The 13015-nt window shown below is 34.1% G+C and overlaps 1 protein-coding gene across 16 annotated transcripts in view; it reads left to right on the forward strand.

Moving 5' to 3' along the window:
- Positions 1 to 8005, forward strand: part of SENP6 (SUMO specific peptidase 6) — a 116939-nt gene extending 108934 nt beyond the window's left edge. For all 16 annotated transcript variants that reach the window (XM_026507055.4, XM_026507059.4, XM_026507063.4 and 13 more), the window contains 5 exons: positions 1368 to 1471; positions 3107 to 3195; positions 4759 to 4827; positions 4927 to 5077; positions 7473 to 8005. In XM_026507055.4, the coding sequence (XP_026362840.2) occupies positions 1368 to 1471; positions 3107 to 3195; positions 4759 to 4827; positions 4927 to 5077; positions 7473 to 7682 (623 nt within the window). In that variant the 3' untranslated portion in view covers positions 7683 to 8005. The remainder of the gene's footprint in view (positions 1 to 1367; positions 1472 to 3106; positions 3196 to 4758; positions 4828 to 4926; positions 5078 to 7472) is intronic.
- The last annotated feature ends 5010 nt before the right edge of the window (positions 8006 to 13015 follow it).

Genomic DNA, 13015 nt, shown 5'->3' on the forward strand with positions numbered 1-13015 from the left:
ACATAAAAATACAGACTTTTTAAAAAAAATTGAAAAGGCTATTTTTCACTTAAAAGGATTTACCATAGTGCTTTATTATATATTTTATATTGTATGTTTCCAGGCACAATATTTAGAGAGACAGACAGACATCTTTCTTTTCAGGAGCATATTTTATTTTGCTGTCTTCCCACCCCATCTTGCTTATATTAATATTTTTAATTCCCCTTTAATAACTTATACAAAAATAAACTTTATCCTGTCTAAAATACCTTAAAGTCATACTTTTTTAAGTGGAAAAGGTATACTCTTTAATAAACAGTTTACTAAATTTGGTATTAAAGTCCCTCAGTTTTCGTTATTTTCATGTAAACCTTATATTTCTTTGAAACATCATGTGTGATTAGCGTCTTCCAGCAAAACATTTTATTTCTAAGGATTTAGATTTTCTAAACTGACCTTTAAAAGTATCAATTTCAGATTTTTCTTATGAGTCATTTCATACTACCAGCATCTAAATTTGGCTTGGTTATTTTATTTTATTGAAAAGTCCGTGAATATAACAAAACATGAAGGAAAAATATACAGGGATGCCTTGGTAGCTCGGTCAGTTAAGCGTCCGACTCTTGATTTTGGCTTGGGTCGTGGTCTCAGGGTCATGAGATCGAGCCCCGTGTCGGGCTCTGCTCAGGGCATGGAGCCTGCTTAAGATTCTCTCTCTCCCTCTTTCTCTCCCCCTCCATTCTACTCTCTCTCTGAATAATAATAAAAAATAAATTTAAGAAAAAGAAGGAAAAATATACAGAGTTGGAGAACTCATCCATAGGTACTATCTTAACATCGTGATTATTTTCATTTTTGTATTTTTCTTTTTATTTGTCCAAAGCAAGCCTGTTTAACTTAATCATGTTTATTTTTTAATCTGTATTATATAATTTTTCACAGTTTTATAATTTTAATTTTAAAAATGTGTAATATTTTATGTTCTTTGATTAGCTAACTATTCCTATTATTGGACATTAGGTTATTTTTAGACTATTGTAGCCTCTGTTACTAAAGGTAACTAGCATACCTAGCACAAAAATGTTTTAATATACATACATGTATATGTCTATATCTATGTAACTATACATATATTTATAATATAATTGATAGCTAGTTTTAAATTTTAATGAATTTTAGGGTCTGAGTTGTAGAAGCAACTTTGTAATTGATATCGAATCCAGGTTTTTATTAGAAGTAAGTTATATTTGTGAAATTACATGTTAATGCAGATTTTATATCCATAATTATTATATAATTAATTACTAGCAGTAATTTTAACATCATATACTATAAGTTATGTGGATGCCCTTTTTTAAATTATATAATGTTTCTTATTGATGTAGATGGCTTAAGCAAAATTAGACTAAATTATAGTGATGAATCAACTGAAGGTAGCAAAATGCTTGAAGATGAACTCATCGACTTCTCAGAAGATCAAGATAACCAGGTAAAACCTAATGCTGGCAAAAATCTCCAATATTTAATCTAATTAAGTTTTTCTTTGGAGTCCTATAAGCATTTCCTTCTACTAGTAACTCGTGCCTTCTGAAGTTGGGTCTCATCTCAAAGCACAAACCTAAGTTTTTAATTCAGAAGTTCCCAAGATAAATGTATAGTGTTGTTGTTTTTTTTCTTTTAGGGTTTTTTTGTAGTTTTTGCCGTTGTGGACTAAACTAACATTACCTACCTCAGAAAAGTTTTAATACAAAATTGATTCTCCTACCTAAACCCATCCGCTACCCCCACTAACCCTTTCTCTTCCTCTGTTAAAGCATTTATGGGTCATACTTAACCTTTGCTCTAACTTATTCAGGAGGCAAATGTAGATGTTTACGTGGTGCTTGAGCACAGCAAAATTATTATTTTTCCACATTTCAGTGATTCTTTTCTTCTATATCATGGCAGGAGCATATAATATTTAGTTAAAACTAACATAGGTAAATTCTCATATTTTCTTAGAGTTCCATTTGCTATAATAAATTTTACTTAAACCAAGAATAAAATACATTTTTAAAAATATTTTGACTTCAGTTAAAGAGAGCTTTATATTAAAAGAAAAGTTTATAAGAACCTTACAGCATTCCATTTCTTTAATCTCTGACCTTTTTTTGTGATGTCCCTTGCTGCACAATGTATGTCTAAGAAAAAACAGTTTTTCTCTGTAACTTATATAGGCATGTATATGGATTACATTCAGGGTTTATAATGAGTACTGTTTTTATGCTCCTTTGGTTGTAACAGTTATATGAACTAGCTAAACTGTGTATTATTATTATTTCTGTTGTTGATTATTTCATTTATATGGTTGCCAGAAGCTTTCTAAGGAACAGGAAAAGCCTTGTTTTATATTCAAGATAATCTACAAATTAAGACACAGTGTCATTAAGTTGTCTTCTCTTAAGTGAAGTGCATATACGGTTCTCTCAAGGAGGTGTTTCCAAAAACCCTTTAAATATTTCTGATTGAAAAAACTATGTAAAAGAATACTAAATATGTCATTCATGTTCCTATTGTGAAACAGTTGTCTTAGCCAACAAACTAAGTTTTTGTAGAAATACCTAAAATCAGAACAGTAATATTTGAAGAAGAATCAGTGAGACTATATTCAGTCTTTAAAAATTTTTTTTACATTGAAAATAGATGTAACAATTTTTCATAGCCTTCCGATCATAGTTTCTTTTCATTAAAATGTCAGTGTTGTGGGGCTCCTGGGTGGCTCAGTCGTTAAGTGTCTGCCTTCGGCTTGGGTTGTGATCCCAGTGTTCTGGGATCCAGCGCCTCATCAGGCTCCCTGCTCAGCGGGAAGCCTGCTTCTCCTTCTCCCAATCCCCCTGCTTGTGTTCCCTCTCTCGCTGCCTCTCTGTCAAATAAATAAAGTTTTTAAAAAATAAAAATAAATGTCAGTGTTGTGACATTAGATAATTAGAATCGAGTGACCACATTTTCTCAAGTCTAATGACTATTAAATAGAAAAAAATTTACATATTTGCTACAAAGATTTTTATCATCAATAGTGCTATATTGTGAGGTTATTAATTATTTAGATTGTGTACCTTCACTACTAACAGGCTGTCTTTTATAGGATGATAGCAGTGATGATGGATTCCTTGCTGATGACAACTGCAATTCAGAAATAGGACAGTGGCATTTAAAGCCTACTGTCTGTAAACAGTAAGCATTAACTTTATATCTTGTATACTGCATGATAAATTTTATTTACATACCCTCATAGAATAAAACATAACTGGACACTTCTTATTTAAGCAAGTCCTTACAAGTCACAAACCTGTCATAAAGAACAGGAAAAACCCAGTTATGCCCAGTGTCCAGGGTTCAAGTTGGGGAGAATGGATAATCATTTCTCTATTTGAATATGAAGTAGAATCTTGCAAAAAACACTGGATTCTAGACTAATTTTTTTTTTTTTAAGTAATCTCTACACTAAATGTGGGGCTTGAACTCACAGCCCTGAGATCAAGAGTTGCATGCTGTACTGACTAAGCCTGCCAGGTCCCGCTAAACTAATTCTTCTGTATGATGGTTACCTGTTTTGTTATCTATAATAGGCTTTAGTTAAAAATGGGATTATTGGGGCGCCTGGGTGGCACAGCGGTTAAGCGTCTGCCTTCAGGGCGTGATCCCGGCATTATGGGATCGAGCCCCACATCAGGCTCCTCCGCTATGAGCCTGCTTCTTCCCCTCCCACTCCCCCTGCTTGTGTTCCCTCTCTCGCTGGCTGTCTCCATCTCTGTCGAATAAATAAATAATATCTTTTAAAAAAATAAATGAATAAAATAAAAATGGGATTATTTCAGGGCATCTAGCTGGCTCAGTCAGGAGAGTGTGTGTGACTCTTGATATTGGGGTTGTGGATTTGGGTGTAGAGATTACTAAAAAATAAGTTTAAAAAAATGGAATTTTTTTCTACTTTGTATGGTCCCACTTCTGCTAATTTGGAATCTGGGGATGTTCAAATTTTCAGAATTATTTTGACTTTTTACCAGATTTTATTTTCTTTTAAGGAACCAACAGTAGAACTTTAGTGAAATACGTTCGTAATAAGATGTGGTTCAATTAATATTCTACAATTTGTTTTGTTTTTGTTTTTTAAAGATTTTATTTATTTGTCAGCAAGAAAGAGCACAAGCAGGGGGATTGGCAGACAGAGGGAGAAGCAGGCTCCCCACTGAGCAAGGAGCCAATGTGGGACTCGATCCCAGGACCCTGGGATCATGACCTGAGCTAAAGGCACATGCTTAACTGACCGAGCCACCCAGGCGTCCCTACAATTTGGTATTTAATACAACCATCGACATTTAGGTATTGTGTTAGGGTATATGTGTGTCTATAAGATTTATTTTTCCCCCAAGTTTTACTGAGGCAAGGGAATTTTGAATATTTTAAATTCTGTTGTTAGTGTTCATCTTTTTATGCCTTTTTAACATTGTAAAGTGTTGGGGCACCTGGGTGGCTCAGTGGGTTAAGTGGTTAAGCATCTGCCTTTGGCTCAGGTAATGATCCCAGGGTCCTGGGGTCGAGCCCTGCATTGGGCTCCCTTCTCAGCAAGGAGTCTGCTTCTTCCTTTCCCTCTGACCCTCCCCCCTGCTTGTGCTCTGCTCTCACACTCTGTCTCTCTCAAATAAATAAATAAATAAATAAATAAATAAATAAATAAATAATCTTTAAAAGCAAAAACATTATAAAGTATTAACATTTGGTCATTTCACCCTGCAGACCTTGTATCCTGCTGATGGACTCACTTAGAGGCCCTTCTCGATCAAATGTTGTAAAAATTCTAAGAGAGTAAGTTCAAAACCATTATTTGTACTTTGTATTCTGGTGGGAATGAGGGACTGTGTTTATTTATGTATGTATATTCTTACTATATGTGCCTTATTGCAGGTATTTAGAGGTGGAATGGGAAGTTAAAAAAGGAAGCAAAAGAAGTTTTTCCAAAGATGTTATGAAAGGCTCTAATCCAAAAGTACCCCAGCAAAACAACTTCAGTGATTGTGGTGTATATGTGTTACAGTATGTAGAGAGCTTTTTTGAGGTGGGTTTCAGTATGTTGGATCTCATATAATAAATAATAACATAGTGTATAGTGACTTCTTAGACAACAAAGATGTGCACTGCATGGGTCCACTTCTATGTAGATTTTTTAAAATAAATACAGTACTATAAATGTATTTTCTTTCTTTGTGATTTTCATAATATTTTATTTTCTCTAGCGTACTTTATATAAGATACAATAATATTATATATAACATAAAAATATGTATTAATTGACTGTTTATGTTATTGGTAAGGATTCTGGTCAATAGTAGGCCATTACTAGGTAAGTTTTTCAGGCATCAAAAGTTCTATGTGGATTTTAGTCTTCACAGGGTCAGCTCCCCAAATCCCCACATTGTTCATGGGTCAGTTGTATTTGACCTTATATTAATGTAAAAAACCACAATAAGGAAATACTTTAAAGAGTTTGAAAAACATTTCAAAATTTTTTCAGGGAGCAGAAACTCCCAAATTGGAGAATTTTTAAAGCATAAAAAGACTATTTGTAGTTTATCAAATCCAAGGTTTGTTGAGTTCTTTCTCATCACTCTGATCAACTCTCTCTCTCCACTAGCTCTTCCCATCTTAAGAAGCCTCTCCCTCTTCCCGCCTCTTTATGGATATATTTATGGAGAAGTATTTATATTCACTGTCTTTATTTCCACAGGTCCTGCTTGTTTCTCAAATCTCTGTACTCTGGGTTTACTCTCATCCTTATACTGAAATTGTTACCAACCTCCCATCCTTGATTGAAATTGTTACCAACTACCAACCAACTACCTACCATCCTTATATTGAAATTGTTACCAACCAGCACCATTTGACACTGTTGAACATTTCTTCTTCATAATGCTTTCTTCCTTTGACTCGGGTATAATACCATACCTGTCTTGGATATTTTTTATAATTATCTTGACTCCTGTGGCACCTGGGTGACTCAGTCAGTTAAGTGTCTGCCTTCTGCTTAGGTCGTGATCCTGGGGTCCTGGGATCGAGCCCCGTGTCAGGCTCCCTGTTCAGCAGGGAGCTTGCTTCTCCCTCTGCGCCTCCCCACTGCCCATGCTCGTGCTCTCACACACTCTCTCTCTCAAATAATAAAATCTTTAAATAAAAAAATAACTCCGCTGTCTTCAAAAAAAATTATCTTTTTTTTTTTTTTTAAGATTTTATTTATTTATTCATTCGACAGAGATAGAGACAGCCAGCGAGAGAGGGAACACAAGCAGGGGGAGTGGGAGAGGAAGAAGCAGGCTCATAGCGGAAGAGCCTGATGTGGGGCTCGATCCCAGAACGCCGGGATCACGCCCTGAGCCGAAGGCAGACGCTCAACCGCTGTGCCACCCAGGCGCCCCCCAAAAAAATTATCTTGACTTCTTCCTCTTCTTCATCCATCACCAGTATAGTGCTCAGTCCTGTGAATTCTGTCACTTAATTTTATATACGTTCAATTCTTTATTCCTGCTGTCACTTTCTAAGCCCAGTACACTGGTATCACCATTCTGAATTGCTGCACCAGTCTCTAATCGTGCTGCCTTTTATTTTTCACAGTTGTTTTCCAGAAACTGAAATCTAATTGCTGTACTCCTGTTGCTCTTGGGCTAAAGATGAAAATCTTTCACATGGCCTATGTGACCCAACCTCTGTCCGAGTTTCTAGCTTCATTCATTTCCTACCATTCTTACTCTAGCATTCTATGTATCAGCCACCTGAATGTCATTCAGTTTCTTGTATTGCGTCATGTTTTCGCCTGCCTCTAGGCCTTGATACGTATGTCCTTACCTGGGATATTCTTCCCAGTTGCTTCTATTGTTCTTTATTGGAACTTTCCTACTCAGTCTTCAGGTCTTAGCTTAAATATTACTTCTTCTTAGAATTGTGGTAAGCCCCCAGGCATGGATTCTCATAGGACTTTCTGCTTTTACTCTCCTAAAATTTGTCATGTCCATTGTTTTAATTGTTATCTGTCTATTTAGACTAGGGTCAGCAAACCATTTGTAAAAGGGCCAACTAGTAAATATTTTAGGTTCTGTGGTCATACAGTTTTGTGTCTACTCTCCGTTCAGCTATTGTGACATTAGAGTGTCCACAGACAATGTAAATGAGTATCGTGGCTGTGTTTCAATAAGGCTTTATTTACAAATATAGACAGTGGGCAGAATGAGGCCCACTAGCTGTAGTTCACTGACCCCTGCCTGATTCAGACTATAAGATCTTTAGGCAAAAACCGTCTCATCTCCAGTGCCTAGCACAATATCTGGCATGAGATAGATAATAAGTAAATACTTATTAAATGAGTTATTGATTTTTCATTTTTAACTGAGGAATGCTTTTGTGATTGAAACTAAAATATTTATTATAATTTTCTAATGTGCATTTAATATTTTTATTTCCAGAATCCAATTCTCAATTTTGAACTACCTATGAATTTGGCAAACTGGTTTCCTCCCCCAAGAATGAGAACAAAAAGAGAAGAAATCCGAAACATAATTCTGAAGCTTCAGGAAGATCAGAGCAAAGACAAAAAGAAGCATAAGGACACTTATTCGACAGAAACATCTTTAGGTGAAGGAACAGAACAATATGTTAATAACATCTCAGATTGACCCATATCTGATGCTAGTCAGTATTGCCTTCAGAAACTGAGTGACCTTGAACTTTGGGTACAGACAGTAAAGAACTGAAGTGTTCACTACTCAGAGTGATCTGGAAATGTTAATGCTTGTATAAATGTCATATAATTAATTTCCAATGGAGTATGTATTAAGTAAAAGTTTGTAAATATGTTAATGAGGCCAATTTTTCCAGCATTTATAATTATTTTTTTCACTTGTTAGGAAGCTTTTGTTATGTATTTTCTGTTAATAGTACTTAAAACTGCAACTTCTAAACACAAAATAAATAAAAAGAAAATATTTATAGGAGGAAATGATTAATTTGATATTCTTTAGTGAACTTGTATTAAATTCCTTAGTGGATGTGACATATTTCATGGGAATATTCAAGTATCTCTAATAATCTTTTGACCTGCATTTGTTCTAAAATGACTTGAAACATGAAAATATGATTAAATATAAGGCATTTTGAACAAGAAGGCATCTTCATATGCTTGAATAGTGGAAAAAGTAATGGCTTTTTAATTCATACACTCCCTTGTGTTCAGAGAACCCCCAAAATGTAATATTTATAATTTTACACAAATATTTAAGAAGCAATATTAAGAGAAATTCAAAGAAAAATAACCTTGAATTATACTACTAAATAATAATTATACTTTATCATACCTTACTGTCAAGTACATTTCTGAAGACATCAAAGACTCAGGTTAAAACTATTTTGGTAAGTGCAGCTTAAATTTCAAGTATCCCATGTTACCTTTCTATATTATAGCTTAAAGTATGCTACAATCTGTGTGATATAGTTAATTAATAAACATTTTTAATCTGTGAACACAGGAATTTAAATAGGAATTTACTATTTTTTGTAATGGCTTTTGCTATTTTTTCATTGCTCATTTGTTCTCGTTATTTTGATAAAAGTATCAGATTTCTGTGCTTGAGTTTTTTAGTGTAAATTATTTTTACATGTAAAAGTACTGTCTTTAAATCAGTTGCATAATGCAGAAAAAAAATCTATCTTGAATCCCCTTTAAAAATACTAAAATGTGATGGTTTTGATGACAGATTTACAACTCATGTAGGGATTATGCATATATCTGCGAAACTATTATTTTCAAATGAAATATTATACATTTCTTTTGAATTAACTTTGAGACTTAAAATATATATTTTAAAAGTCATTTTTTTTGTTAAATTTTAAAATGCACATATAAAAAAAGTAGTGGAGAATAAAGTGAAGGCCATTTTGTCATCAATTTTTTTTTTTTTAATCTGGCCAAATTTGGCAATGTGACCAACGTTTTAGGCTGTTTTCTTGAATTTAATAAGGTCCATGGGTGTATTTGGGGTGAATGGGGGTGTTCTCAACAATAACCAAAAAAAAAAAAAAAAAGAGAGATCTATTGAGACGCACTCATTAAGGGAAATATTAAAATGTAAGTTTAAGGAAGGTCACCATTAGTGGTATCAATTACAGATTTGTTACTTTGACTATTTTAACATTTTTAATTTCAGATTACATTATTTCTTTTTCAGGAATACCCTAGAGCTATTAGCTTAGATATGAAAAAGTAAAATTAAGAGCTTGGGGCGCCTGGGTGGCTCAGTCAGTTGAGTGTCTGACTCTTGATCTCAGCTTAGGTCTCAATCTCAGGGTCATGAATTTGAACCCTGCATTGGGCTCCACACTGGGCGTGGAGCCTACTTAAAAAAAAAAAAAAGTTTAATTTTATTACTTACTGAATATGGACAAAAAAATGAAAATTATTTTTAAAATCTGATAGCAGTAAGCAAAATTGGCATATTTAATTTTTTAATGTACTGTATTTTGTCAGAATTTGAAGGTACTGAAAAAACTATTCTAAAGTATTTGTTTTTGTTTTAATTTCTAGTGGTTACATTTGCATTCTTATTTTTGATATGGTAAAAAGATAACTTGTTTCTTGGGCCAACTCAAGTCAATCACATTTTGACATGAAAAATATAGATTGATGTCTATCAACTTTCTAGAGGTAGAGCATCCAGCTATTTAATCATACTTCTCCCATCCCATGCAAAATTCTATTTTTTAAAGTTATGCATTGACTTTGGTATATGTAGAATCTTTGGAGATTGCCAGGTTGAGCTCCAAATCTAGACTTGAGAAATTTTGGTTTACATGCACAGTCTCTTGATAATTGTGTACTTTGGTACTTCTATATATAGTTTAAAGTGGATATCAACCTTTTAAAATGTATTAGTACTTAGAAGTTGTGAAAGAAATTTTACAGTTCAGAGGTTTGTTACTAGACACTGAAACTGCATGTTGAGTATCTGGTGTCTTAACTAATTAGATCGGTCTGTTGTATTTGCTTTCTTGTTGGATAGGGTAACGGTTAATCATTTTTAGAAGAGTTTTAGATTACTTGCCATAAAATTTGTATGTGTCTTAGCTCTCGGTAGTTTAGGAGCAAAGGTGGCATTTAACTGGTCGTTTCCTTTTGATGTTGCCACGACAGCTGAAAACTTAATGGTATTATTTCAAGTTCACATAAATTTAAATCAGTTAAATAGTAACCTGTGCTTAAAGTATTAGTCAATTAGTAGGAGTTTTATTTGAAAGGTTAAAATAACTATTTCTTAAGTCACCAAAATAAATTCAGTATTTTTTTCTTTAAAAAAACTACCTATGATCTCTGTAGACTGTAAGATATAAAAAGAATAAGTTTCAGCTTCCTAGAAATGAAAAATTGAACCTGAAGTCTCAGACAATGCACTGAACAAGAATAATAAATAATATATTTTAATATATACGATTAAAGGTTGGTGGAGTAATGCTACTGGAATATAGGGGCACCTGACTGTCTAAGTCATTAGGGCATATGAGTCTTGATCTTGGAGTCATGAGTTCTAGCCCTACGTTTGGGTTAGAGATTACTAAACGGGCGCCTGGGTGGTTCAGTCGTTAGGTGTCTGCCTTCAGCTCAGGGCCTGATCCCAGGGTCCTGGGATCGAGCCCCACATCGGGCTTCCTCCTGGGAGCCTGCTTCTTCCTCTCCCACTCCTTCTGCTTGGATTCCCTCTCTCGCTGGCTGTCTCTCTCTCTGTCAAATAAATAAAATCTTTAAAAAAAGGATTACTAAACAGAACAAATACAGTTATACAATTGTAGAATACAATTATAGAAGAATAACTTGGTTAGAAGTAACAGAACCCTTAAGAGATGAGATAATGTAGTGCTGTGTGTCTAAAAGAGATAATGCTGTAGATCACTTGGAGAACTAAAGGAGAGGAAGGAGATTATTCTAGGGGCATACTACAGACTGTCTAGCCAAGTTAACATAAATGGATAGTTTACCAATAAGACAACCAAATTCACAGAGGCAGACCAGACTGTATTGGAATGGGACATGTAATCTAAAGAATGTTCTGAAATACTCCAGCAGGACTTCTGGTACATTTGTTGGTTTTCCTACTCCCAGGATGAAGACAAAAGGGTTATGAAAACTACCCTTCGAAACTTCACTTTAACCACAGAGGAAGAATTGGTTGATCAAATGGAACAAATGTGTGCCCTGGGGAGAAGTAGTCCTACCATCTTAATTTCTGATAAACCAGATCAAGGAATAATGGTACAGTACCCTAAACTACTATTAAGGAAATAGAGTGTAATATACTCAGAGAAGGATAGGATAGCATAGACCCATGGCCTGAAAACAGAAAAAAGTTAGAAGTTAAGAGGTCTTTACCATCTTCATTACAAATAACAGTTAAACTATCCTTATTGCAAATGATTACAGTGAGGAACATACTACCCAAAACAAGGATTTTTATCTAGAAACGTGGGAACTTTACATAATACCTAGTCAACTCCAGTAGTGCCATATATTTTCAGATAATTCCTTGAGTAATTCTAGTATAAAGCCACTGATTTAAAAGGATCAATATATGTTCCTGACAGTTTTCACGTTGCTGGTCCCAAATGTAATAAGGCTTGTCTGCATTTTCTGCTCTCAAATGCTTCAAGATACCACATTAACGCCCCTCCCCCATTCTCATTAAGAACTTGATTGGCGAAGTTATTAAATTGCTGTACTAAACCTTGAGGAATTATAAAGAAAATTACTAAGTTACTCAAAGTCTAGAGACTGGCAGACAACCTCATTTTTCAAAAGGAAGTAAGTAAATTCTGCAAATCATAAGGTAAAACACATTAACTCTTGATAAGGTTCTAAAATGAATTTATTAAATGGCTGGCTTGTGAACTGTTAATGGTCACCAGTAGTTATGGGACTGCTATAGTCAAGGTTCTATATTCTTAATAGGATTTTGGACTAGTTGACTAATGCAGCCAGATTAGCAATCCTCAAAATTATATTTGATAACTCTGGTTTTAAGGCGTATTACTAAGTTCTGTCATCAAATAAGTTTGGAAAGCATTTAAACCAAACTCATTCTTCAATCTTTTAATTTGCTAATTTGCAAAATGATTAAACGAGGAAAATACAGAACTCAGCATGCTAGATACAGAATTATCTATATATCCTCCTCTTTGTCTCCTGGACTTGTTCTCCAGTCTTATTTATAAATACTACCCATCAAAAGACAGAATTAACTATTTGGGGTTTTTGTGAACTGAACATTAAGCAGCGCTTCTGAAACTTATCTGAGGTTTTTTTATATTTAACTGATAGTTGGGTATATGATTTGGAAACTTGAAAATAGGTGACTAGTGTTTTGGGGAAATGAAGTTTCATGAGAAGCATTTTTCTATAATCATTGCAATGAAAAAATACAAATCTAATTCTTGTATACATGGATTTTTTTTAGGAAAAAAGATTTGATGATACTAATCTTTTGTAAGAACATCAAGTCCCCTAAATTCATATACAGGTAGAAATTGTGTAAAAATATGAAAGTGAAAGGGTGCCTGGCTGGCTTAGTTGGAAGAGCATGCAACTTTTAATCTCGGGGTCGTGAGTTCAAGCCCCACGTTGGGTGTAGAGATCGCTTAAATAAACTTAAAAAAAAAAAAGTGAATTGAAAGATTATCTGGAGGTTTTTCCTTCTGTTTATATCTGAACAATTTAACTGCTAGCTTACACCTTCCCTGACTCACTCCATCATTTACTTTAGAATTAAACTGTAGCAGACAAACTTCGTACCTAGAAGCATTTTTTTAAAGAAATCTGTGCAAAAAAGTATTCTTTGTTAATACACATTTAGTATTTTTAATCCCTCAAATAACTGGAAACAAGTTGTTTAAGTCTGTTATAAAACTTACTATATGTATCCTAATTAGCTGTAAACATATTGATAATAGAGGATTTGATCCAACACAA

This window comes from Ursus arctos, unplaced genomic scaffold (assembly GCF_023065955.2).
Source record: "Ursus arctos isolate Adak ecotype North America unplaced genomic scaffold, UrsArc2.0 scaffold_29, whole genome shotgun sequence".
Classification (NCBI taxonomy): Eukaryota; Metazoa; Chordata; class Mammalia; order Carnivora; family Ursidae; genus Ursus; species Ursus arctos.